Below are 22693 nucleotides of genomic sequence, written 5' to 3'. Positions count from 1 at the left end.
GAAGCCAGGACATTGTAATAATGTGATTCTGGTTAATTGAACTTTTTAGCCTGTACTCAGTTTTTGAGTGTTCATCAAGTCATTTAACTCTTGTAAAAAATGCTGTCAACTTAAAATTTATATCGGATAAGGAAAATGTGCTTAATTTGGGAGGCTGATACACAAATTGGGCTGAAGTACTGCTCTGATTGTCACCATACCTCCCTAGAATAAACTGCCTTTTGATGACCGGGACGAATTGAGTGAAATCGTAACGGACAGATACGGGGCAGACAGTTTCTTTAGATGATTCCGATCCATCAGGTGAATGGAACTTTTTCCTGTGTATAACTTGGATTTGTTATATTTTTTTCCTTTTAGCCCTGCTTCCTTCCTTGTGCAGCCAGTTTCATCATCAGATAGGAACAGTGTTGACCTACTTGAAAAGGTACATTTTAAAAACAATTTTTAGTTAATTCTGACCATATGCACTTATGATAAAATATTTATTTTTGTTGATATCCTAGTTTAATTTCTATTTTCATATTTCCCAATATTTGCACATTATGCACCATTTCTGTTTACACGTTTTCTATTGCTTTTAAGTAGGAATATTGGAATTATTTGTGTCCTTGAACGTGTAATTTCATAATACTGTTAACAACCTTTTATAGGTTTCTAACTCAAGAATCTCTAATGAAGATCAGGCATGATTATTAAGGTTTTAACATTACTTGTATGTCTTTCTCAGGATATGAAGATGAGAACGCCTAGAAAGAAAAATGAAACAATTTCTAACAAAATACCAGAATTTGAAGTTGAAGAGTCACCATCATCAAGTATTGCAAAGAATATAGAGAGTAGTACATGTGGAGGGTCTCTGCCAGCTAAAAAAAGTGATCCATTCCAGAAAGAGCAAGATTATCTGGCAGAAGAGGTTAGAAAAAGACTGTAATAAGTATGCTGAAATATCTTTTATTTTCTTAGTTACTGGGATTATAAGTGAAGTTACAGTTAATTATTGATTAACCGGGGGTAATTGGGAAAGGGGGTCACACATAATAAAAATCATGGTTAGAGCAAAATTGGTCCTCCCACAAAGTAGAAATAGATTTAATGTAAAGTTACTTGGTTAAGATTACATCCATGGTTTAGAACCCATAAATTTACACCCAATGAGTGTACTCTATTAAAATACTCTGTGAGTGCTCTCTGTTGCTTAGCTCGCTTCCTCTTTTTTGAATATTAGAACAGAGACTATGCAATATCATATTATCACCGAGTGAAGGTTTTGTCCTTCTGCTTTCTAAATATTTAAAAAGTGATCAAATGCATCATTGTTCATGATCTTGGTTTTCCGAACCAGCCCTGTACCATAGTGCCATTCTCCTTTCACTGGCAGGTGACGACATGCTCCCGCTGCTGCCCCGTATTACAGAACTCATTTTACACAAATTAAATGCTCAAGCCATTCTCATAATTTTTGTTACGTTTCCCACAACATCCTTTAGCAGTTTGAATTTCGATACGCAGCCAGAAGATAGATCAGCTACTTTATATTCCTGAGAGACTGAAAGAAAAATTTGGTTTAGTGCATATTGATTCGGGTATTGGAGTTCCCTCCTTTCTCTCAATCCTGATCAAAGTAAATGAACATTGTTCAAATAAGAGAGCTGGGTGTCAGTCATTTTTCTTGTTTGTAACATGCGGAGGTTGGACCGGTTTCATGGTCTCTGAATACTTTTAAATTTCTAAAGTTCTCTTGTTTCTCCTTGTTGATTGGTTGACTCTACACCAAAGAAAAGATGGTCAGTAAGTCTTTTTATTTTCCTTGATATGGAAGGAAAGGCACATTTTCTGGTTGAAAGAACTTATATTAGCGGTAGAATAGGATGGGATGGAAGAAGAGAGTCCTAAAATCTCCTAAAGCTCTGAAAATAAAATGAAGTTAATTTTCTTTAATAGTGTTTGTGACAAGGAATATTTTGTGTTTGAATTCTAAGAACCCCTCTTTTTTCGTGGGAGAGTGTTAATGGGGGTCAATTTGAGTATGGTTGGAGGAAGTTTATTTTTTAGGCATCTCGGGGCAGAGATTTTAATTTGCATGTTTTTTGTTTTCTGCTTTATTGAAATTTAGTTAATACAGAGTGTTATTTTCATATGGTATACTTTATTTTAGAATGTATCCCTATGCCTTGTTAACTAATTGATATCTAATAATGAGGTTTCTGGTAAAGAAGTATGTTGTCAGAATGTATTCTCTTTGATAATAGACATGTTACTGTACAAATGGATTATAATTAAGAAGGATCCACTTGCTTTAAAACTAGTCATTTTAGCAGATAGAGTTGTGGCTCAAAGATGTGGCAGATAGCTGCTTAGGTCACTGTGTAGTCAGAACTATCTCTGAATCTTTCCAAGTATAAAGGTGATCTTTTCTCTCCTCTATGATGGGATCTCTAAGATAAGAAGGGAGGGAACAGTTTTGTGTTTGATTTCACCTTCTAGGATTGTGCCTAGATACAGTCGTGTGCTACATAATGATGTTTAGGTTGATGATGGACTGCATGTACAACGGTGGTCCCATAAGATTAGTACCAGATAGCCTAGGTGTGTATTAGGCTATACCGTCTAGGTTTGTGTAAATATGGACTATGATGTTGGCACAAGGACAAAATCATCTAAGGATGCATTTCTCAGAATGTGCACCTGTCATCTAACAATGCATGACTGTAGTCTGTATAGTGTCTGGGAGCTACATTGTTGAGCTTTTTTGTGCCATCTGCTATGGGAGGACCTGCTGACTGTTAAGTGCTGATTGTTCTTATCAGGGCTTTTGCTGCATTCTACCAATGGGCCTGGTAATTTTTGCATTACTTTTTCTTTTCTGTTTTAGGTTGCAAGGGCAGTTGTATCTGGGTCACCACAGCCCTCTAGAGGAAAAGAATGGAAATTAGAGGAACAAATTGACTCCCTAGTTTCTAACCCATTCTTAACAAGGAACCAAATACCCCGAACTCCAGAAAACTTGAGTAAGTTAATAGTGCTTTCTAGCACTTATTTTCTTTCTTAGACATTACTGCTATTAGGACCATGGTCTGACACATCTAGAAACTCACTTTAAAACTCTTTTCTGTATCTTTCAGTTTAGTGGCAATAACTGTTTTGATGGAGGGACTTTTATTGAAGTATGAAGTGTGGGCACTCCCGCTTATATGGCAGTCTTTCAGCAGTGTTATTTTGCCTTGGTTCTCTACAATTTTGTTTTTGTTGTTTTTGCATTTTCCTAGAAAATACTTTAGTTGATCACTTTTCTTTTTGAAGATTTTGTTTTGACTTTTTATTTTTCCCCAAGACCCCCAGTACATAGTTGTACATTTTAGTTGTGGGTCCTTCCGGCTGTGTCGTGTGGGATGCAGCCTCAGCGTGGCCTGATGAGCGTTGCCATGTCCGCGCCCAGGATCCGAACCAGCGAAACTCTGGGATGCCGAAGTGGAGTGCATGAACCCAACCACTTGGCCACGGGGCTGGCCCCAGTTGATCACTTTTAAAAAATCTTCTGCCTCCACATCTGACTTGTGATCAACATTTATTGAGTATAGCGGCTGTGTTCTCCCAGTCAACAACTGGCAGCATCAGCCAACAACGGTGTACAGAGATCTTTTTTACCCTTCCCAAGCTAGTCAGGCTGCCCAATACTTTTTTCTTATAACCTATAATTTATGTAGGCAAAGTTCTGATGCTGTCCTTATGTAGGCACATCCTCCATTCAGAGTTAAGTTGATTCACTTCAGGTTGAACCTAGGCACATCCTAGATTGGTGGTTGGCAAACTACAGCCTGGAAACCAAATCTGGCCCACTCAATGTGTTTTTGTAAATAAAGTTGGATTGAACACAACGTTGCTCATTTGTTGACATGTTGTTTATGTCAGGCTACAGTGGCAGAGTTGAGTAGTTTCCACAGACCAGATGGCCTGCAAAGCTTAAAATATTACTATCTGTCCCCTTACAGAAAAAGTTTGCTGAACCCTGGACTGGATGGGCAAGAAAATATCTTTTTTTAATTTATTTTTTATTTTTTTTATTAATGTTATGATAGATTACAACCTTGTGAGATTTCAGTTGTACATTATTGTTAGTCATGTTGTGGGTACACCTCTTCCCCCTTTGTGCCCTCCCCCCACCCCCCCTTTTCCCTGGTAACCACCGATCAGATCTCCTTGTCAATATGTTAACGTCCACCTATGAGTGGAGTCATATAGAGTTCGTCTTTCTCTGACTGGCTTATTTCGCTTAACATAATACCCTCGAGGTCCATCCACGTTGCTGCGAATGGGCCAATTTTGTCTTTTTTTATGGCTGAGTAGTATTCCATTGTGTATATATACCATATCTTCTTTATCCAATCATCAGTTTCTGGGCATGTAGGTTGGTTCCACGTCTTGGCTATTGTAAATAATGCTGCGATGAACATAGGGGCACAAGGGACTCTTGGGATTTCTGATTTCAGGTTCTTAGGATAGATACCCAGTAATGGGATGGCTGGGTCATAGGGTATTTCTATTTTTAACTTTTTGAGAAATCTCCATACTGTTTTCCATAGTGGCTGTACCAGTTTGCATTCCCACCAACAGTGTATGAGGGTTCCTTTTTCTCCACAACCTCTCCAACATTTGTCGCTCTTGGTTTTGGATGTTTTTGCCAATCTAACGGGTGTAAGGTGATATCTTAGTGTAGTTTTGATTTGCATTTCCCTGATGATTAGCGATGATGAACATCTTTTCATGTGTCTATTGGCCATATTTATATCTTCTTTTGAGAAATGTCTGTTCATGTCCTCTGCCCATTTTTTGATCGGGTTGTTTGTTTTTTTGCTGTTAAGCCACGTGAGTTCTTTGTATATTATGGAGATTAACCCTTTGTCAGATAAGTGGCTTGTAAATATTTTTTCCCAATTAGTGAGCTGTTTTTTTGTTTCAATCCTGTTTTCCCTTGCTTTGAAGAAGCTCTTTAGTCTGATGAAGTCCCGTTTGTTTATTCTTTCTATTGTTTCCCTCAACTGAGGAGTTATAGTGTCCGAGAAGATTCTTTTGAAACTGATGTCAAAGAGTGTACTGCCTGTATTCTCTTCTAGAACACTTATTGTTTCAGGCCTAATCTTTAGGTCTTTGATCCATTTTGAGTTTATTTTGGTGTGTGGTGAAAAAGAATGGTCAATTTTCAATCTTTTGCCTGTGGCTGTCCAGTTTTCCCAGCACCACCATCTTTTTAATACATGTAGTTTGTGTGTGGTGTGTGAGAGTATCTGCACATTTCAGGAGCAGCTTTTGTTACTTGTGTGTGATCCGTTGGAGGGGAGGTTTTTGATCTTCTTGGGCTTTGGTATGTTGTGGAGCCTTCCTAGCCAACTGGCATATCTGTGGAACGTTCACTGAGTCAGTAGCTTTATCTTGAGCACTAGAAATGAAATGTTTAATTGCATGCTCTGTTTGGGAATATTAGTAAATTGTGTTTTTCCCCCCTTCATTTAATTAGTAAATGAAATTAGAAGCTCTTGGAGAAAAGCTGTTAAAATGGAAGAGAACGGAAGTACAGAACCAATTCAGATGGATCCTGAACATAGAGAAGCATTGCCAGAGTCCTCACCCGTGTTGCGTGATCAAAGAGAACTTAGCATGGCCAGTTTTCTCTCAGCAACCACTGTATCCAATTCCAGCCATTCTCATTTGCCGGAAGAGAAGGTTGTTTCAGATTCCCTCAAGTGTGTGCCTCAGAAACACAAGGTGACCAGTCACGTAGGTGAACCGACAACACAAAATCAGTCAGATTTGTTAAATAAGAAAATAATTTGCAAGCAAGATTTGGAGTGTACAGCTTTACAGAACAAGCTTTTAGAAACTAGCCAAATAGAGACATTCTCCCCTGCTGTAGGCAGCAGGAGAGAGGGGATAGGTAGCAGTGAAGAGGAGTGTGTTAAAATGCTGCACCACCCACAAGCTTCTTACAAAGAACCTTCCCTGCATAAAAGTATGTTATGGGACTCTTTTCAGATAGCAAGCGGAATTAGTCCCAGGAGTTTTAAGGATATTGATTTTGGCATATTACATGAAACTCTTCCAGAAGAAGTTGGTCACTTAAGTCTTAATAGTTCTAGTAGTACAGAGGCCAATTTTAAACTGGAACCAAATAGTCCTATGCAAGGCGGCGTTTTTCCAGGTGTTGTGGAAGAAAGACTGGCTACTCCAGAATCAGACTTCCGTTTACAAGCTATTTGCAGTAGATATGAAGCCCTGAAAAAATCTCTGTCCAAGAATAGAGGAGAAATGTATCTCTCTAGTCCTGAACCACTTGAAAGACACAAACCAGAATTGGGCCCTACTCCCCAGAACACGCAGGCAGATGATATGCTTGACTTTTTGGGCACTCGTGATTTGCACATTGACTATACAAAACCATGTTCACGCATGTCCCTTGGTGAAAGAAAACGGTCTCTTTCACCACTAATTAAGTTTTCTCCAGTGGAACAAAGATTGAGGACCACAATACCATGTAGTCTTGGAGAACTTCTACCTAATTTAAAAGGTAAGATTTAACTAGACCTATGCATGTTGCCCTGTTGAAGTTTTCGCTCAACTTCCTGTAAAAATAGTATGCGATGAATGCTACATGATCTTTATCATTAATGTGACAAAATATGTTCCTTATTCCTTCAGCTAGAATGAGAGGAGTGAACCCATCACTTTTATGGGTAATTAGAGACTCTCTAGTGATGCGTATATAGTTTATAATTGGTTTGGGACAGGGGTGGAAAACAAAATCAAAAACCTGAAACCTGTGGCTTTTGTAGTACAAGCTACTGAAAGTAAATCTTGTCGCAGTCTTCTTGGCTAGAGGAAGATGGTTCTAAAAAAAGTTGAGAAACACTATGTTAAATATCATTCCTGTAATAATATAATATCTGTGTTTTGCTTTGAAGTCAATTTGGTTGGTGGGGTGACAAAACAAGGTAGGTTGGTGTATGAGTTTCCTAGGGCCGTTGTAACAAAGTACCATGAACTAGGCAGCTTAAAACAACAGAAATGTGTTGTCTCTGGAGGCTAGAATCCAGAATCAAAGTGTTGGCAGGGCCATGTTCCCTCTGAAGCCACCAGAGGAAGATCCTTCTTGCCTCTTCTAGCTTCTGGTAGCCCCGGGTGTTCTTGGCTTGTGGCAGCCTAACTCTCATTTCTGCTTCCACATTCAATATATGACATTCTCCCCTCTGTGTCTGTTTACCTCCTTATAAGGACCCTAGTCATATAGATTAGGGGCCCACTCCACTCCAGAGTGACCTCATCTTAACTGATTATATCTGCAGTGACCCTGTTTCCAAATAAGACCACATTCTGAGGTGGTGAGGTTAGAACTCCAACATATCTTTTAGCGACGACACAGTTCAACCCATAACAGTTAGTATTAATTATTGAAGCTGGATGATGGATACATTGGGTTAATCATACTTCTCTTCACTTTTATGTATGTTTGAAAATTTTCATCATAAAGAAAGAAACTCCTCTTAAAGCATGTTAGAACAGATAGAGATCTGGTGATACAGATTCATTATATATCTCTGATTTGCTCGTGATAGTTCAACACTGGTGTATTGAAAAGTATTCAGAGGGATGTATTGATATTCCCTGGAGAAAAGGTACCTCAGAATAATGGTAATTTTATCATAGTTCAGTATTTGCATGTGAACTTTTTACTTAAAAAGACTGAAATTTGCTACTACTTGGAGTCCTTTTTAATTTTACTCTTAGTAATGTTTGCTTATCCTTTCCTCTTTTTTAATGATTTTTTCAGAAGAAGAAATCTCGACCAAGAGTCTTGATGCAAAAGAGTCTCCGTCTGGCTTGAAAAGATGAAACAGTAGTCCAGTTAATTTAACTATGATGCACTTAAGTTGAAGCAGTGTCACAGGATAAAAACAGATTTATAATTTAAATACACATTGGAAGTGTAACGCATTTTCAAGGTCTAAAAAATCCTAAATAATGTCTTTTAACCTTGTCTAATGTTTTTAGGTAAGGAGTGTATGTTTGGATTTTCTCTGGGGTTGAAATGTGAAGCATTTAGAAAGCAGACATTGGGTTATGTGAAGCCATTTTGATTTCTTGACTAATCTTGTAAGCGTTAGGTAAATGGCAAAGTAGTAGTTTAACTAATTGTTATAATTTCAGTTAATTAAGGATGAGTAGTTTTTGATGTACATTTATTAAGTGGTTAACATAATAGTCATTGAATATCCTGATTTTTCATTTTAGGGAAATATATAACTTTTATTGTTTCTTTATGGAACATTCTGGTACTAATGAAGAAAAGAAAAATAGTGCCTTGGGATGTGTAGTCAAAGTGACAAAGTTTAAGTTTAGGAAAGCTGTAAACAGCTTTAGTGATTATTCAAGTAGGTTGGTACTGAAAGATGATGTTTGATGGAATAAAGTGCATGTGGTAAGTGAAGACTGGGGCAGAATGAATTTAGAAAAAAGGAAAAAGGTGGAGGAGAATGACTAGACAATTTTAAGAAACACTGTCAAACTATAAATCCATTCAGTGGATGGTATAGCAGATTTATATTTAGTCTAATTTAGACTTTGAGAATTTAATTTAACCCTAGTTTTATATTTTAAGAGAAAGAATGTAAATTAAAAAATTTGTTCATCTGTGTTTGTTGTTTTTTCGGGGGGGGGGAGCACTGTTTTTGGGGAAAAGAACTAATTTTGATGGTATTACTTTCCTCCTCAAAACCCCTCAGTTCCCCACTGCCTACAGAAGAGCCTCAAAATAACTTGAGAAAACTGAATTTGGGGTTAAATAACTTGTTCAGTGGGGCACAGATAAGTCACTGGTATTTTCCTTCCTTCAATATACCACAAGACCTCCTAGAAGGAACTAAAAGGCCAGGACATAGGCTATGGCTGCAGGAGTGTGCTTCCAATTGACCTCTGGACTCTGAGGGGGGTCGGAGGTGAGGCCTCTACAGTCTCCTGCCTCTGTCAGTCCTGCCCCCTGGCCAAGAGAAGGCCTTGTCACTAGCATCCAGGTGAATTCATGCCATTGCCCTCTGTGAGCCAGGAGGAATGAGCACGCACTGGAATGGGGATAGCACCTACAGCACCCCTCTCAATAGCCCCAACTCTTAACCGTCAAAACCATGTCCATTTGCCTAGAAACTGGCAAGGAGAGGAGAAAGCTTGAAGGGGGAGTTCTGAAAGTGCATAGGCTTAATAGTTCATATTTCTTCACTCATTTTGGTCTTACTTTCTCTAAGTTGTTTGTTTGATCCCAGTTTGAGGCCAGTCGTTTTGAGAAAAGACAGAAGAAAAGCACATATAACTACCTTATTTGCAGTAGACAAGAAAGAGAAAGAGAAAAGCTTCTTCTAAGGTGCTGTATTGTTTTACTAGTTAACACAACGTGGGGACCCTGTAGGTCTGCTGGGAAACTAGTGTTCAGTCTGCCTTAAGAAAACCCAGTATCTAAATCCAAAACTAACATGTTAGGGAGGTGGTAGGGCTCTCATATTAGCATCTTCAAAGAGCCAGGGCCATTCCTAGACACTTAATATGTATTGTTTCATTTAATTCTTATAACTGTAAGATAGTGGTTACTATACCTGTTTTACAGATGATACCAAAGCTAGAGAGCTTAAATGACTTGTCTGAGATGGGCTCGAGTCATCTGGTATACATCTTAAAAAATGTAGATTCTGTAAATCTAAGATGGGTATTAGGAATTTGCATTTTAAAGATGTTCCCCTTGTAATTCTTAGGCTCAATAAAAAGCTTGAGAACCACTGCTAGGAGATAGAGATTCTCCTTTAGCCTTGGGGTACCTTAAAGAAGCAGGTACATTACATATATACGACTGCACTTTAGAGATCCTTAACTATCTGATAAGGAGGCTTAAGTTGACCAGTAAGTGTGAGAGGCCCTTAATTACCGAGAATCAAAATGTCTCTGGACATTATGGATTTACAAAAACCACATTGTTAAGTGAGTCATACCTGTGATAGGTTGAGAGTTTTTGGCTGCCTTCCCTGTGTTTTGAATGTCAGTATCAACAAAAATATCTCAAAGCTATCACTTTCTCCTAAACCATTCTGATTATGACTTACTACTTTCAGCCTCTTCCCTATCCAATATCCCTGCATAGCTGCCTTTTGACCTTAAGGGACTGCATTGGTCGGGTCACTTTGTTTAAGATTCCAGCAATGGTTCATTGCTAGTTCCAGAATAGAATTCAACTTTGAAGGCATTTTAGGTCCCATACATAGATTCCTCTTTTCTCCCACTATTTTCTCCCATTTTTTACTGAAATGCTTCACAATTCTGAAGCTGGAATACCTTACCTTCGCCTCCCAGCTTATCATGACTATAGCTGTCCTTGAGGGCTCAGAAAAAAATCTCACTTCCACCTTGAAGTCTTCATCTGTCCCCTCCATATTTATGGCCCTATCCCTTTTCTGAAATCTGTGGTTTATCTTCTTTTTTGTTCATTTTGTATTTTTCACTTATTGCTTTTATCACATTTTTTCGATGGTTGCATGTGATCTCTCCAGTTATACTGATTATATACATACAGACATAATATACCTACGTGTGGGGTGTGTGTGTCTACACTTACATATACTCCAAGAGCCATGGATCATCTTCAGCAAACTGAACTATTCGAATTGTTTTTTTTGCCTCCTATGTGGTGGAATTAAAGTAATGGTAAAGAGGACTACATTATTGTGGTAAACGTACTTTTCCTATTACATGCATAGCAAATTACACAGAATATACCGTGTTTTATTCACTTCATAAGATAAAGGTGTGTAAACTGACTTCTTTAACAACTTGAAACTTCAGATAATGCCAGAATGTCCTAATTATTTTAAATGTTTAACATGAAAAATGTTACCAAGTGGAATAAAGAATATTTGAGGTTAAAGAAAAACATTTAGAGGGAATTTAACTGAAAATGAAAATACAAGTGTTTTGAAACTGTTCTTTACCGTGTGTTTCTTAACCAGGATCTACGAAGTCAATTTTATCTAAAGGAAAAGCAGGAATTCCTGAGACCTGTATAAAAGGAAACCTATTTTTTTCCTGAGATACTTAAATTAAGAAAATATGTAGGACATTTTTCTCAATGCAAAGAAAATACTTGCTGAAGTAAAATTCTCTTTCACCTTAAGTTGCAGGTACATAGTTGCTCTTTCTCATTTTGCACTGTGAATCTCAAGTCCACATTCTAAATGTAAAGTATTTTTGAGTCCTTTATATATTTGTAAATATGTTCATATTTTGAATAAACATTCAATAGTATATCACCTGGCTCTGGAGTTTCGTATGTAATATCAAAAAGAACCATAAAATCATCACATATAAAGATATATCAGTAACTTGATCAACAGAAATTTGAGAGGTTCAGTGATTCAGATAAGAGTATTTTGTTACTGCCGTTTTAATTACTAGATTTACTAAAGGTGGCATTTTAAAGATTTTATTTTTCCTTTTTCTCCCCAAAGCTCCCTGGTACATAGTTGTATATTTTTACTTGTGGGTCCTGCTAGCTGTGGCATGTGGGATGCCACCTCAGCAATGGCTTGATGAGCGGTGCCATGTCCGCACCCAGGATTCGAACCGGCAAAACCCTGGGCCTCCACAGTGGAGTGCACGAACTTAATCACTCGGCCATGGGGCCGGCCCCAAAATGTGGCATTTTAAAAAGTATATCTGTACCTTCTGTTTTTTCACCTGGAGTCTATGCTAACATTGCCAAAGGCCCTAATATGATGAGTTTAGTAACTTAGACCTGAATAGCTTCTTGCTCTTCATGGGTAAGGGCCCTGCCACCCACAGCTGCTGCCAAAGGGTTTAATAAATGCTATATAACTTTAGAAAGCCTTGGAAATTCTAAGGCCCTGTCACGTATATTTAATGTCTGTACACAGAGATATTTGTAAAACGGGAGGTGAGAGGCATTGATCAGATCTCTCTTGGCTCTAAAATACCTAGATTTCCTTTAAAACAATCTATAAGACAGCTGCAACAGGACATTTTAGGTCTGTTTTGGTTTCACTATACCACGTTGCCAATCCTAATTGGGAACCTTAGAGTCCTTCCCCAAATGTAGGTAATCTAAGAATCTGATTCAGTGTTAGCAATTTCCAGATCAATACACTGGGAAAGTGATCTTGCCCAAAGTGAGTGAAATACTATTCTTTGAGAAAAGTTTAACTTCCTGAGCTTCATTTTCTTCAAACTTGTAAAACTAGGGGAATTATATGAAGCAATAATGTACACCTAAAAAGCTAGGGTTTTTACGATGAACTGTTCTGTCGGGAGGAAGTAGTGAGTGTAATGGTTAGGGAGGGAGAGGATCTATAATCATTGCCTAGGTGCAGCTGTGTGACCTTAATAAGGTCATACCGGTGTTCTATTAAAATAGACAAAAGTTATCTACCTCACAGGTTGTGAGGATTACATGAGAAAATGCACATCAACTACTTAGGGATACCTAGCATTTAGGAAGGGCTCGGCTATTTAGCTAGGCTTCGCATCCAGTAATTTGGAGGAGGCGGGGACGGGGGACGACACGCCACACGAACGGCTCCGTAGTTGGTATCGATAGCTGACACGGTACTGAGGATGTGCCAGGCACCTTTCTAAATGCTTTCCAATTGTTTTAATTGAATCCTGTAACAATCCTATGAAGTAGTGCTATTCTTAGCCACATCTTACAAATGAGGAAACAAGCACAGTGAAATTAAGTACCTTGTGCAGTTCACAGAGCTAGAAAGTGAAGGGACCAGAATACTAACTCAACCCAGGTGGTCTGGCTCCAGAGCCCGTAGTCTTAGCCACTCTGCTACAGCTGCCGGAAGCATCGCTAAGGCCATGGGGGCGAAGATCACCATCAAACTTAGCAGTTAAGGGATGCTTGTGGGCAACCAGAATCTTGAGATTTATAGATCAACCACCTTCAAATTATTTCAAATAAGACCATGTTTTAAATTGCTAACAGCAAATGTTTATTCATGATTGAAGCCAAGAAGAATTTATAAATGCATTTTAATACCTTGCTGATAAAATAGGAACATTCCATCTTTGCAATCTCGTCAGGAATACAGGAAGATATCGTAAAGGCTTTGACGTGTATATCTATTATAACCAGGTAATCAGAACACACACACACGCACACACACACACCACCTACTTTAGTGTTACACCATAGCAACTTTTCAGAAAGCCCATCTTGAAGCTCTACTGGATAGCTGAGTAAATAGCATCCAAGGTTTAAAGACAGGGGAGGAGGGGAGAAAGAGAGAAGTAAGCAGCACACATTTCAAAGCTCACTTTTAAGCACACGACATTATGAATATTAAAAAAAAAAAAGATGCAGAAAAAAAACAGGCAACTCAGCATTTTCAGAAAGAGCATTTGGCAATATTCAACGCATGAGGAGGCTGTGCTTGGCGCCATCCACTCTCTCCAGCTTCTCAAAGTGTTTCCTGGCATTGCGAATGTTGATCAGAGTCGCCGCGGAAGGGATGGACGGATCCGACATGACAACCATCACGTACGTGTTGGACGTGAAGATGTCGATGAAGGCGGCGAAGTTGGAATTGCGGACCTCCATGCTCTGGAAAGACGCGGCCAATTTACTGCAGCTCAGCTTGAACTGCTTAATGATGTTGCTGATCTTCTCAAACCGGTGGACGTCACGCTGCTCCTTGCACTGGTAGTGGGAGATGACCAAGAAGGTGGCTCTCTCGAACAGCAGAACTTCGTCGGCCTCGATGATTTGGGCAAAATTCCTCAGATTCATCTCCAGCTGCTGCACGTTGGGAATCAGCTGGTAGACAATACTGGACCAGGCTTTGTAGAGCGTTTCATCCCAGATGGATGTTCGAAAACAGGCGCACTCCAGGGGGCGAGACAGACGCCGCAGGTCTTCCTCTCGCTCTTTAAAAATCAGGTCACGCTGGTCCTCCTGAACCAGATCCATTTTGTGCACCAGGCAGAAGATTTTGGCATCGGGGGAGTTCTGGAGGATGGCCTCCAGACACGACTGGTAATAATGCATGTCCTTTTCCAGTTCGCGGCTCTCCACGTCGAACACGTAAATCAGGACCTCGACGTTACGGAAGATGTTGTCTCGCTGGCTGGTGAAGTAGTTTTCCATGAAGGTGTCCTGGCCGCCACAGTCCCACAGGTTCAGCACCAGGTTGCCGAGGAATCGGACGTGGGAGTGCTCCACATCAATGGTGGCGCCCAGGCGCCGGGTGTCGCGAGCGATGTAATTGGCAAAGATAATCGACCGCATGCTGGTCTTCCCCGACCCGCTCTTCCCCATCAGCAGCACCTTTTTCTTCATGGCTGTATTTGGCATCACCCGCCGGGGCCGCCGCCGACTGGGCCTCTGGGCGCGGCCTAACTGCAGGCGGAGGGAGCGAGGGAGGAGCCGGGGCTGGCGGGGCTCCGCAGGCAGGGCTGCGCGGCTGGACGAGCGGGGAAGCCGAAAGCGCGAGCTCGGGGCTGGCGAGGCCGCGGCGGGGTGAGCCGGTGCTCCGAGGAGAGCGCCCTGGGGCGGACGGCTGCAACCGCTTCGGAGAGACGCTCGCCTTCCGGAGCCGAGAGTCTCGGCGTCCCCGCTGCCACCCACTTCCGGCGGCAATCTCGCGAGAACCCCCGCGCTCGGCCGTCCCGGCGCTCCGAGCTTTGATAAACAGCGCTTTTAATGAAACCCACCAGGGTCGACCGGAAACCTGAAATAGAAGGGGAGCCCGGGACTCTGGTGTTCTGTTCTCGTCTTTAAACTGGGCCTATGGGTGCCAGGTGGACTTCTGTGGTCGGTTGGGAGAATGCTGCCATCTGGCGGCCAAAAACCCCCAACACGCCACAACTCGCTTTAAGAGCGCGGCGTGCCCGGGTGGGTGGTTCTAGGCCGGGCAGGAGGCGGGCGAAGCGAGGGAAGGCCTAACTTCTCAGCGCGTTTAGGCCTCCGCAGGTCCCCTGGGGCTGAGTACGAGGGCAGGGCGGATGAAAACTGCAGCGGAGGGAAGTGAGACTTGCAGAAGTGAAGTGATGGCCCGGTGCTGCCCAGCTAGGTGGTAGTCAATCCCTACTGGGAGACAGCCCGGCTCCCACTTAGTGCTTTTCCCACTTGCAAGCAAGTTCCTTTTTCACATCTGCTTTTCTGGTAATCTCAGATTTCAGAATTTATAGTTAGAATTCCAAAGCGCGAGGAAACTATAATATGGAACCCGTGCATTCAATCCTTACAATAACCCTATGAATAAATAACCCTATTATCAAGTGAGTCCAAGCTTAGAGGGGATAAGTAACTTACCAAGTTACGCATCTTTTAAATGATGAAGTGCAATTTACTTATTTTTAAAAATATAAATTGTATATATTTAAGGTGTACAACATGATTTGATAATACATAATGAAATGATTACTACAGTCCAGCTAAGAAACATATCTCACGATTACCTTTTTTCTGTGTGGTAAGAGCACCTGAAATCTACTTTTAGTAAATTTTCCGTATTTAATATGGTGTTAACTATAGTCATCACGCTGCAGCTTTCATCGCTAGATTAATTCATATTACATAACTGTAACTTTGTACAATTTCCCCCTCCTCCGCATTTCCCCCACCTCCTGGGCACTGGTAACCACCATTTGACTTTCTGCTACTATGTATTCAACTTTTTAACATTCTACACGTAAGTGAGATCGTGCAAGATTTTTTCTGTGTCTGGCTTCTTTCACTCAACGTAATGTCCTCCGGCTTCATCCATGTTGTTGCAAATGGCAGGATCTCCTTTTTAAAGGCTAAATATTCCATTGTATATATAAACCACCGTTTTTTTGATAAAAAAATTTTATTTTGATTTTCTGTTTAAAACTTAGCACACCCTCAGTATTATGAGCCACCAAGAATTTTCTCTAACACCATAGCCTACAAGTAGATAGTGACATAGATTTTAGCTAACGTATGTCAATAACAGAATTCCTGCTGTCATGTGGAGAAGTTGAACATTTTCGATTTTTAGCATTCAATTTATTTAAATTCTTCTACTATTTATATTGGATTATGGTGACCCCCTAGTTTTATTGAGATATAATTGACACATAGCATTGTATTAGTTTTAGGTATACAACATAACAATTTGATATATGTATACACTGCCGAATGATTACCACAATAAATTTAGTTAGCATCCATCACCTCACAGTTACAATATTTTTTCTTGTGATGAGAACTTTAAGATCTGCTCTCTGTAAATTTCAAATATACAATAGAGTGTGGTGAACTATAGTCACCATGCTGTAAATTACATCCCCAGAACTTATGTATCTTATAACTGTAAGTTTGTACTTTTTGACCACCTTCACCCATTTCACCCAACCCCACAACTCTTGCCTCTGGCAACCACTAATCTGTTCTCTGTATCTGTGAGTTTGGTTCTTTTAGATTCCACATAAAAGAGAGATCATACAGTATTTGTCTTTCTCTGTCTGACATTTCACTTAGCATAATGCCTTCAAGGTCATCTATGTTGTCACAAGTGACAGGAATTTAATGGGCACTTGGGTTGTTTCCATGCCTTGGTTATTGTAAATAATCCTGCAATGAACATGGAGGTGCAGCTCTTTTTTCAAAATAGTTATTTCCTTTCCTTTGGATATATACCCAGAATGGAATTGCTGGGTCATATGGTAGTTCTATTTTTAATTTTTTGAGGGACATTCATGCTGTTTTTCATAGTGGCTGCACCAATTTACATTTCCACCAAGAGTGGAATTAAATTTTTTCCACATCTTCACCAACATGCCCCCCCGCCCCCTTATTTTTTGCTGAGGAAGATTTGCCCTGAGGTAACATCTGTGCCAGTCTTCCTCTATTTTGTATGTGGGTCACCGTGACAGCATGGCTGCCGACACGTGTTGTAGGTCTGTGCCTGGGAACTGAACGCAGGCAGCTGAAGTGGAGCGTGCCAAATTTAACCGCTAGGCCACAGGGCCAGCCCCAACACTTGCCTTTTTGATGATAGCCCTTTGAACAGGTGTGTGGTGATATCTCATTGTGGTTTTTTAAAAAATTGTGGTAACATTGGTTTATAACATTATATAAATTTCAGGTGCACATCATTATATTTCAATTCCCGTGTAGATTACATCATTTTCACCACCCAAAGACTAAGTACAATCCATCATGTGGTTTTGATTTGCATTTCCCTGATGATTAATGATGTTGAGCACCTTTTCATGTACCTGTTGGCCATTTGTATGCCTTTTTTGAAACATATCTATTCATTTCTTCTGCCCATTTTTTAATCTGATTTTTTTTCTGTTGAGTTGTTCCCCTTTACATATTTTGGATATTAACCCTTTGTCAGATAAATGATTTGCAAATATTTTCTCGCATCCCCTCGGTTGCCTTTTCATTTTGTTGATGGTCTCCTTTGCTGTGCAGAAGCTTTTTCGTTTAATGTAGTCTCACTTTTTTTGTTGTTGTTGTTGCTTGTACTTTTGGTGTCACATCCAAGAACTGTTTCCAAGACCCATGTTGAGTAACTTTTCCCCTATGCTTTCCTCTAGGAGTTTTATGGTTTCAAGTCTTATATTCAAGTCTTTAATCGATGTTGAGTTGATTTTTGTGTATAGTGCAATAGGGGTCCAATTGCATTCTTTTGCATATGAATATCCAGTTTTCTCAACACTATTGAAGAGACTATCTTTTCCTAAATGTGTGTTCTTGGCCCTTGTCACTTAGTTGACTGTATATGCTTGGGTTTATTTCTGGGCTCTCTATTCTGTTCCATTGATCTGTATGTCTGTTTTTATGCCAGTACCATACTGTTTTGATTACTATAGTTTTGCAACGTAATTTGAAATCAGGAAGTGTCATGCCTCTAACTCTGTTGTTCTTTCTCAGGATTGCTTTGGCTATTTGGGGCCTTTTGTGGTTCCATATGAATTTTAGAGTTTTTCTATTTCTGGGAAAAATGCCATTAGAATTTTGATAGGGCTTGCACTGAATTGATAGATGCCTTTGGGTAATATGGACATTTAAAAAATATTAATTCTTTCGATTGATGAGCACAGGATATCTTTCCATTTATTTGTGTCTTCTTCAATCTCTTTTATCATTGATTTACAACTGTCAGTGTACAGATCTTTCACCTCCTTGTTTGAATTTGTTCCTAAGTATTCTTTTTGATGTTATCATAAATAAAATTGTTTTCTTGGTTTCCTTTTTGGATAGATTGTTCTTAGTGTAAGGAACTACAACTGCTTTTTGTATGTTGATTTTGTCTCCTGCAACTTTACTGAATTTGTTTCTTAATTCTAATAGTTTTTTTTGTGGAGTCTTTAGAGTTTTTTACAGGGAGGATCATATAATTGCAAACAGTGATAATTTTACTTCTTCCTTTCTGATTTGGATGCCATTTGTTCCTTTTTTCCTATTCTGATTGCTCTTGCTAGTACTTCCAGTACTGTATTGAATAGAACTGCTGTCCTTGCCTTGTCCCAGATCCTAGAGGAAAAGCTTGCAGTTTTCCCACATTGATTATGATGCGAGCTGTGGCTTTTCATAAATGGCCTTTATTGCATTGAGGGAATTTCCTTTTACACCTATTAAAAATTTTTTTTTAAAGATTGGCACCTGAAGTAACATCTGTTGCCAATCTTCCTTTTTTTTTCTTCTTCTTCTTCTCCCCTAAAGTCCCCCAGTATATAGTTGTGTATTCTAGTTCTAGGTTCCTCTGGCTGTGCTATATGGGACGCTGCCTCAGCATGGCCTGATGAGTGGTGCCCTGTCCATGCCCAGGATCTGAACCGGCAAAACCCTGGGCTGCTGAAGTGGAGTACGCAAACTTAACCCACTTGGCTGCAGGGTCAGCCCCTACACCTATTTTTTTTTTTTTATTAAGGATTGGCACCTGGGCTAACAACTGTTGTCGATCTTGTTGGTTTTTTTTTTTCTGCTTTATCTCCCCAAACCTCCCCTCCACCCCACCCCCGCCCCGGCTACATAGTTGTATATCTTAGTTGCAGGTCCTTCTAGTTGTGGGATGTGGGATGCCGTCTCAACATGGCCTTGACGAGTGGTGCCATGTCCGTGCCCAGGATCCAAACCCTGGGCTGCCGCAGCGGAGCAGGCGAACTTAACCACTCGGCCACGGAGCTGGCCCCAACACCTATTTTTTTTAATTCTTTTTTTTTTCTCCCTAAAGCCCCAGTGCACAATTGTATATTTTCGTTGTAAGTCTCTCTAGTTCTTGTATGTGAGCCACTGCCACAGCAAGGCTACTGACAGATAAGTGGTGTGGTTCTGTGCCCAGGAACCGAACCCAGGCTGCCAAAGTGGAGTATGCTGAACTTTAAGTGCTAGGCCATCAGGGCTGGCTCCACACCTATTTTATGGAGAGTTTTTGGTTCTTTTTTTTTTTTTTGAGGCAGATTAGCTCTGAGCTAACATCTGCCACCAATCCTCCTCTTTTTGCTGAGGAAGACTGGCCCTGAGCTAACATCTGTGCCCATCTTCCTCTACTTTATATGTGGGATGCCTACCACAGCATGGCTTGATAAGTGGTGCCATGTCGGCACCTGGGATCCGAACTGGTGAACCCCAGGCCACAGAAGTGTAATGTGTGAACTTAACCACTGCACCATTGGGCCAGCCCTGAGAGTTTTTTTTTTTTTTTTAAAGATTGGCTCTGTCCAACATCTGTCCCCAACCTTTTTTTCTTCTTATTCTCCCCAAACACCCCCAGTACATAGTTGTATATTCTAATTGTAGGTCCTTCTAGTTCTGCTTTGTGCAATGCCACCTGAGCATGGCCTGATGAGTGGTGCTAGGTCCAAGCCCAGGATCTGAACTGGTGAAACCCTGGGCCACTTAAGCAGAGCATGTGAACTTAACCACTCCGCCATGGGGCTGGCCCCAAGAGTATTTATTATGAATGGATTTTGAATTTTGTCAGATGCCTTTTCTGCATCTATTGAGATGATCGTGTGGTTTTTATCTTTCACTCTGTTGATGTGGTGTATCACATTGTTTGGTTTGCCTGTGAAAACAATCTTGCATCCCAGGGCTAAATCACAGCTTATAATCTTGGGGTGATGGTATATAATCTTTTTGATGTGTTGTTGAATTTGGTTTGCCAGTATTTTATTGAGGATTTTTGCATCTATGTTCCTCAGAGATATTGACTTGCAATTATCTTTTCTTGTAGTATCTTCCTCTGGCTTTGGTATCAAGGTAATGCTGCCCTCATAAAATGAGTTTGGAAGTGTTCTCTTTACTTCTGTTTTTTGGAAGATTTTAAGAAGGATTGGTATTAGTTCTTTGAAACTATATATTTTTTTGTGCTGAGGAAGATTCACCCTGAGCTAACATCTGTGCCAATCTTCCTCTATTTTTTGTATGTGAGTCACCCCCACAGCATGGCCATGGATGAGTACTGTAGGTCCATGCCTGGGAACCAAACCTGGGCTGCTGAAGCAGAGTGTCCAGAACTTAACTACTAGGCCACGGGGCCAGCCACTCTTCTTTGAATCTTTTGAACTCAGCCATGAAGCCTTCTGGCCCTGGGTTTTTCTTTCTTGGGAGGTTTTTGATTACTATTTCAACCTCCTTACTTGTTATTGGTCTGTTCAAGTTTGCCACTTCTTCTAGATTCAGTCTTGGTAGGTCCTATGTTTCTAGGAATATTATCCATTTCTTCTAGGTTGTCTAGTTTGCATGCATATGATTGTTCATAATAGTCTTTTATGATCCTTTTTATTTCTGAGACATCCTTTGTAGTGTCTCCTCTTTCATTTCTGATCTTATTTATTTGAGCCTTCTCTCTTTTTTTCTTAGTCTAGCTAAGGGTTTATTGATTTCATTTTTTTCAAAAAAATAAGCTTATTTTTGTTAATTTTTTCTTCTTTTCTATTTTACTTGCTTCTGCTCTGATTTTTGTTATTTCCTTCATTCTGCTAATTTTGGGTTTAGTTTATTCTTTTTTTCCCCCCTATTTTCTTGAAGCATAAAGTTAGGTTTATTTGTGATTTTCTTTTTTAATGTAGGTATTTATTGCTATAAACGTCCCACTTAGTACTGCTTTTGTTGCATCCCATAAGTTTTGATATGTTGTGTTTTTATTTGTCTCAAGAAATTTTTTGAATTGCCTCATGGGTGGTTATCATGAGGTTTGTAAAAAAAATCTTACAGATGACGTAGTCCATTGTCTGATAGCCTCTTATTTCCTTAGCCTAACCCAGTTCCACCCCTCTCCTGTTCCCCTTCTAAGGTGTTATTGTCACATCTTATTCCATCTTGTGTTGTGAGTTTGTCATTAAAATGACAAGATTATGTTTATTTTTGTTTTTTTCCTTCCCTTTTTCTTTAATGTTATCATTAAGCATTTTCTAACCAGTTCTGATAGAGAGCTGCAATCTTCTGATTTTTGTCTATGTATCTCCTTGCTCAGGGTTTTGTAACCCCTTTCTTTTTTTTTCAGGTATGAGGGCCTTCTTGAGGCTTTCTTGTAGCAAGGGTGCAGCGGTGGGGAGGGGTGTGGTCTTGTGGCGATGAACTCCCTTAACTTTTGTTTGTCTGGGAAAGTTTTTATTTCTCCATCATATCTGAAGGACATTTTCTCTGGATAGAGTATTCTTTGCTGACAGTTTTTGTCTTTCAGGATTTTGAATATTATCATTCCGCTCTTCCCTAGCCTGTAAGGTTTCTGCTGAAAGCCTGATAGGGGTTCCTTGGTAAGTTACTTTCTTCTTCCTTGCTCCCTTTTATATTTTTTCTTTGTCACTGGCTTTGCCAGCTTTGCTACTATATGCCTTGCAGTAGGTCTTTTTACATTGATATAGTTTGGAGATCTATTGGCTTCTGTCACATGTATTTCCAGCCTCTTCCACGGGTTTGGAAAGTTCTTGACTATTATTTCTTTGAACAAGCTTTCTGCTCCATTCTCCTCCTCTTCTCCCTCTTGGATACTTACAATACTTATGTTGCATTTTCTAACTGAGTTGGCTATTTCTTGGAGAGTTTTTCCATTTCTTTTTAGTCTTAGTTCTCTCTCTTCCTCTATCTGAAGCATTTCCATACTCCTGTCCTCCAGACTGCTAATTCTATCCTCCATAATATCAGCTCTACTGTTCAGGGAGTCCAGAGTTTTCCTTATCTCATCCATTGTGTTTTTCATCTCCAACATTTCTGATTGATTCTTCTTTATAGTTTCAATCTCTTTTGTGAAGTAGCTCCTGAACTTGTTGAATTGTCTATCTGCATTCTCTTTTAACTGGTTGAGTTTTTTAATGATAGCTATTTTGAATTATCTGTCATTTAGATTATAGATTTCTGTGTCTTCAGGATTGATTTCTGGGTACTTGTCATTTTCCTTCTGTTCTGGAGATTTAACACATTTTTTCATATGGCTTGATGGTGTGGATTTGTGCCTCGGCATAGAGATAGAATTTGGTTGCAGCTTCCACCTGCTGCCACTTGGGGGAGGGGGCAGGAGCTGTGTAATTTGAGCTCACCAGGATCCCCGTCAGCTGTTCCTGTCCAAGCCTGGACCACTGCTTTGGATCACAGTGGCCCTGTGGGGTCTCCCACCGACTGGGAGAACAATCACATGGGGCCTGTGGACTCCTGCAGCTTGTTCCC

The 22693-nt window shown here is 40.1% G+C and overlaps 2 protein-coding genes and 1 non-coding gene across 9 annotated transcripts in view; 2 read left to right on the top strand and 1 right to left on the bottom strand.

Moving 5' to 3' along the window:
* HAUS6 (HAUS augmin like complex subunit 6) overlaps nucleotides 1-11336 on the top strand; it is a 40133-nt gene extending 28797 nt beyond the window's left edge. For 3 of the 7 annotated variants that reach the window (XM_008530055.2, XM_008530056.2, XM_070589768.1), the window contains exons 13-17: nucleotides 361-427; nucleotides 731-916; nucleotides 2876-3011; nucleotides 5516-6562; nucleotides 7823-11336. In XM_008530055.2, coding sequence (XP_008528277.2) covers nucleotides 361-427; nucleotides 731-916; nucleotides 2876-3011; nucleotides 5516-6562; nucleotides 7823-7884 — 1498 coding nt within the window. In that variant the 3' untranslated portion in view covers nucleotides 7885-11336. The remainder of the gene's footprint in view (nucleotides 1-360; nucleotides 428-730; nucleotides 917-2875; nucleotides 3012-5515; nucleotides 6563-7822) is intronic. The other 4 variants (XM_070589765.1, XM_070589767.1, XM_070589764.1 and 1 more) reach the window with 2 other exon arrangements.
* LOC139078809 (small Cajal body-specific RNA 8) lies at nucleotides 148-278 on the top strand. Its single transcript, XR_011531922.1, has one exon. It is a non-coding gene; the product is annotated as a small Cajal body-specific RNA 8 (non-coding RNA).
* A 1680-nt stretch (nucleotides 11337-13016) lies between the features above and the next one.
* RRAGA (Ras related GTP binding A) lies at nucleotides 13017-18268 on the bottom strand. Its single transcript, XM_070589791.1, has one exon. It carries the CDS (start codon nucleotides 14399-14401, stop codon nucleotides 13460-13462), a length of 942 nt encoding a protein of 313 aa, XP_070445892.1. The 5' UTR covers nucleotides 14402-18268; the 3' UTR covers nucleotides 13017-13459.
* Between the last annotated feature and the right edge of the window lie 4425 nt (nucleotides 18269-22693).

Source organism: Equus przewalskii, chromosome 22 (genome assembly GCF_037783145.1).
Source record: "Equus przewalskii isolate Varuska chromosome 22, EquPr2, whole genome shotgun sequence".
In the NCBI taxonomy this organism is placed as follows: Eukaryota; Metazoa; Chordata; class Mammalia; order Perissodactyla; family Equidae; genus Equus; species Equus przewalskii.
The sequence above is the reverse complement of the archived record's forward strand: the minus strand, read 5'-3'. Positions and strand labels throughout refer to the sequence as shown.

Bases quoted from the DNA above. Each gene is read 5' to 3' on its own strand.
- RRAGA (XM_070589791.1), bottom strand. From the start codon at position 14,401: ATGCCAAATACAGCCATGAAGAAAAAGGTGCTGCTGATGGGGAAGAGC.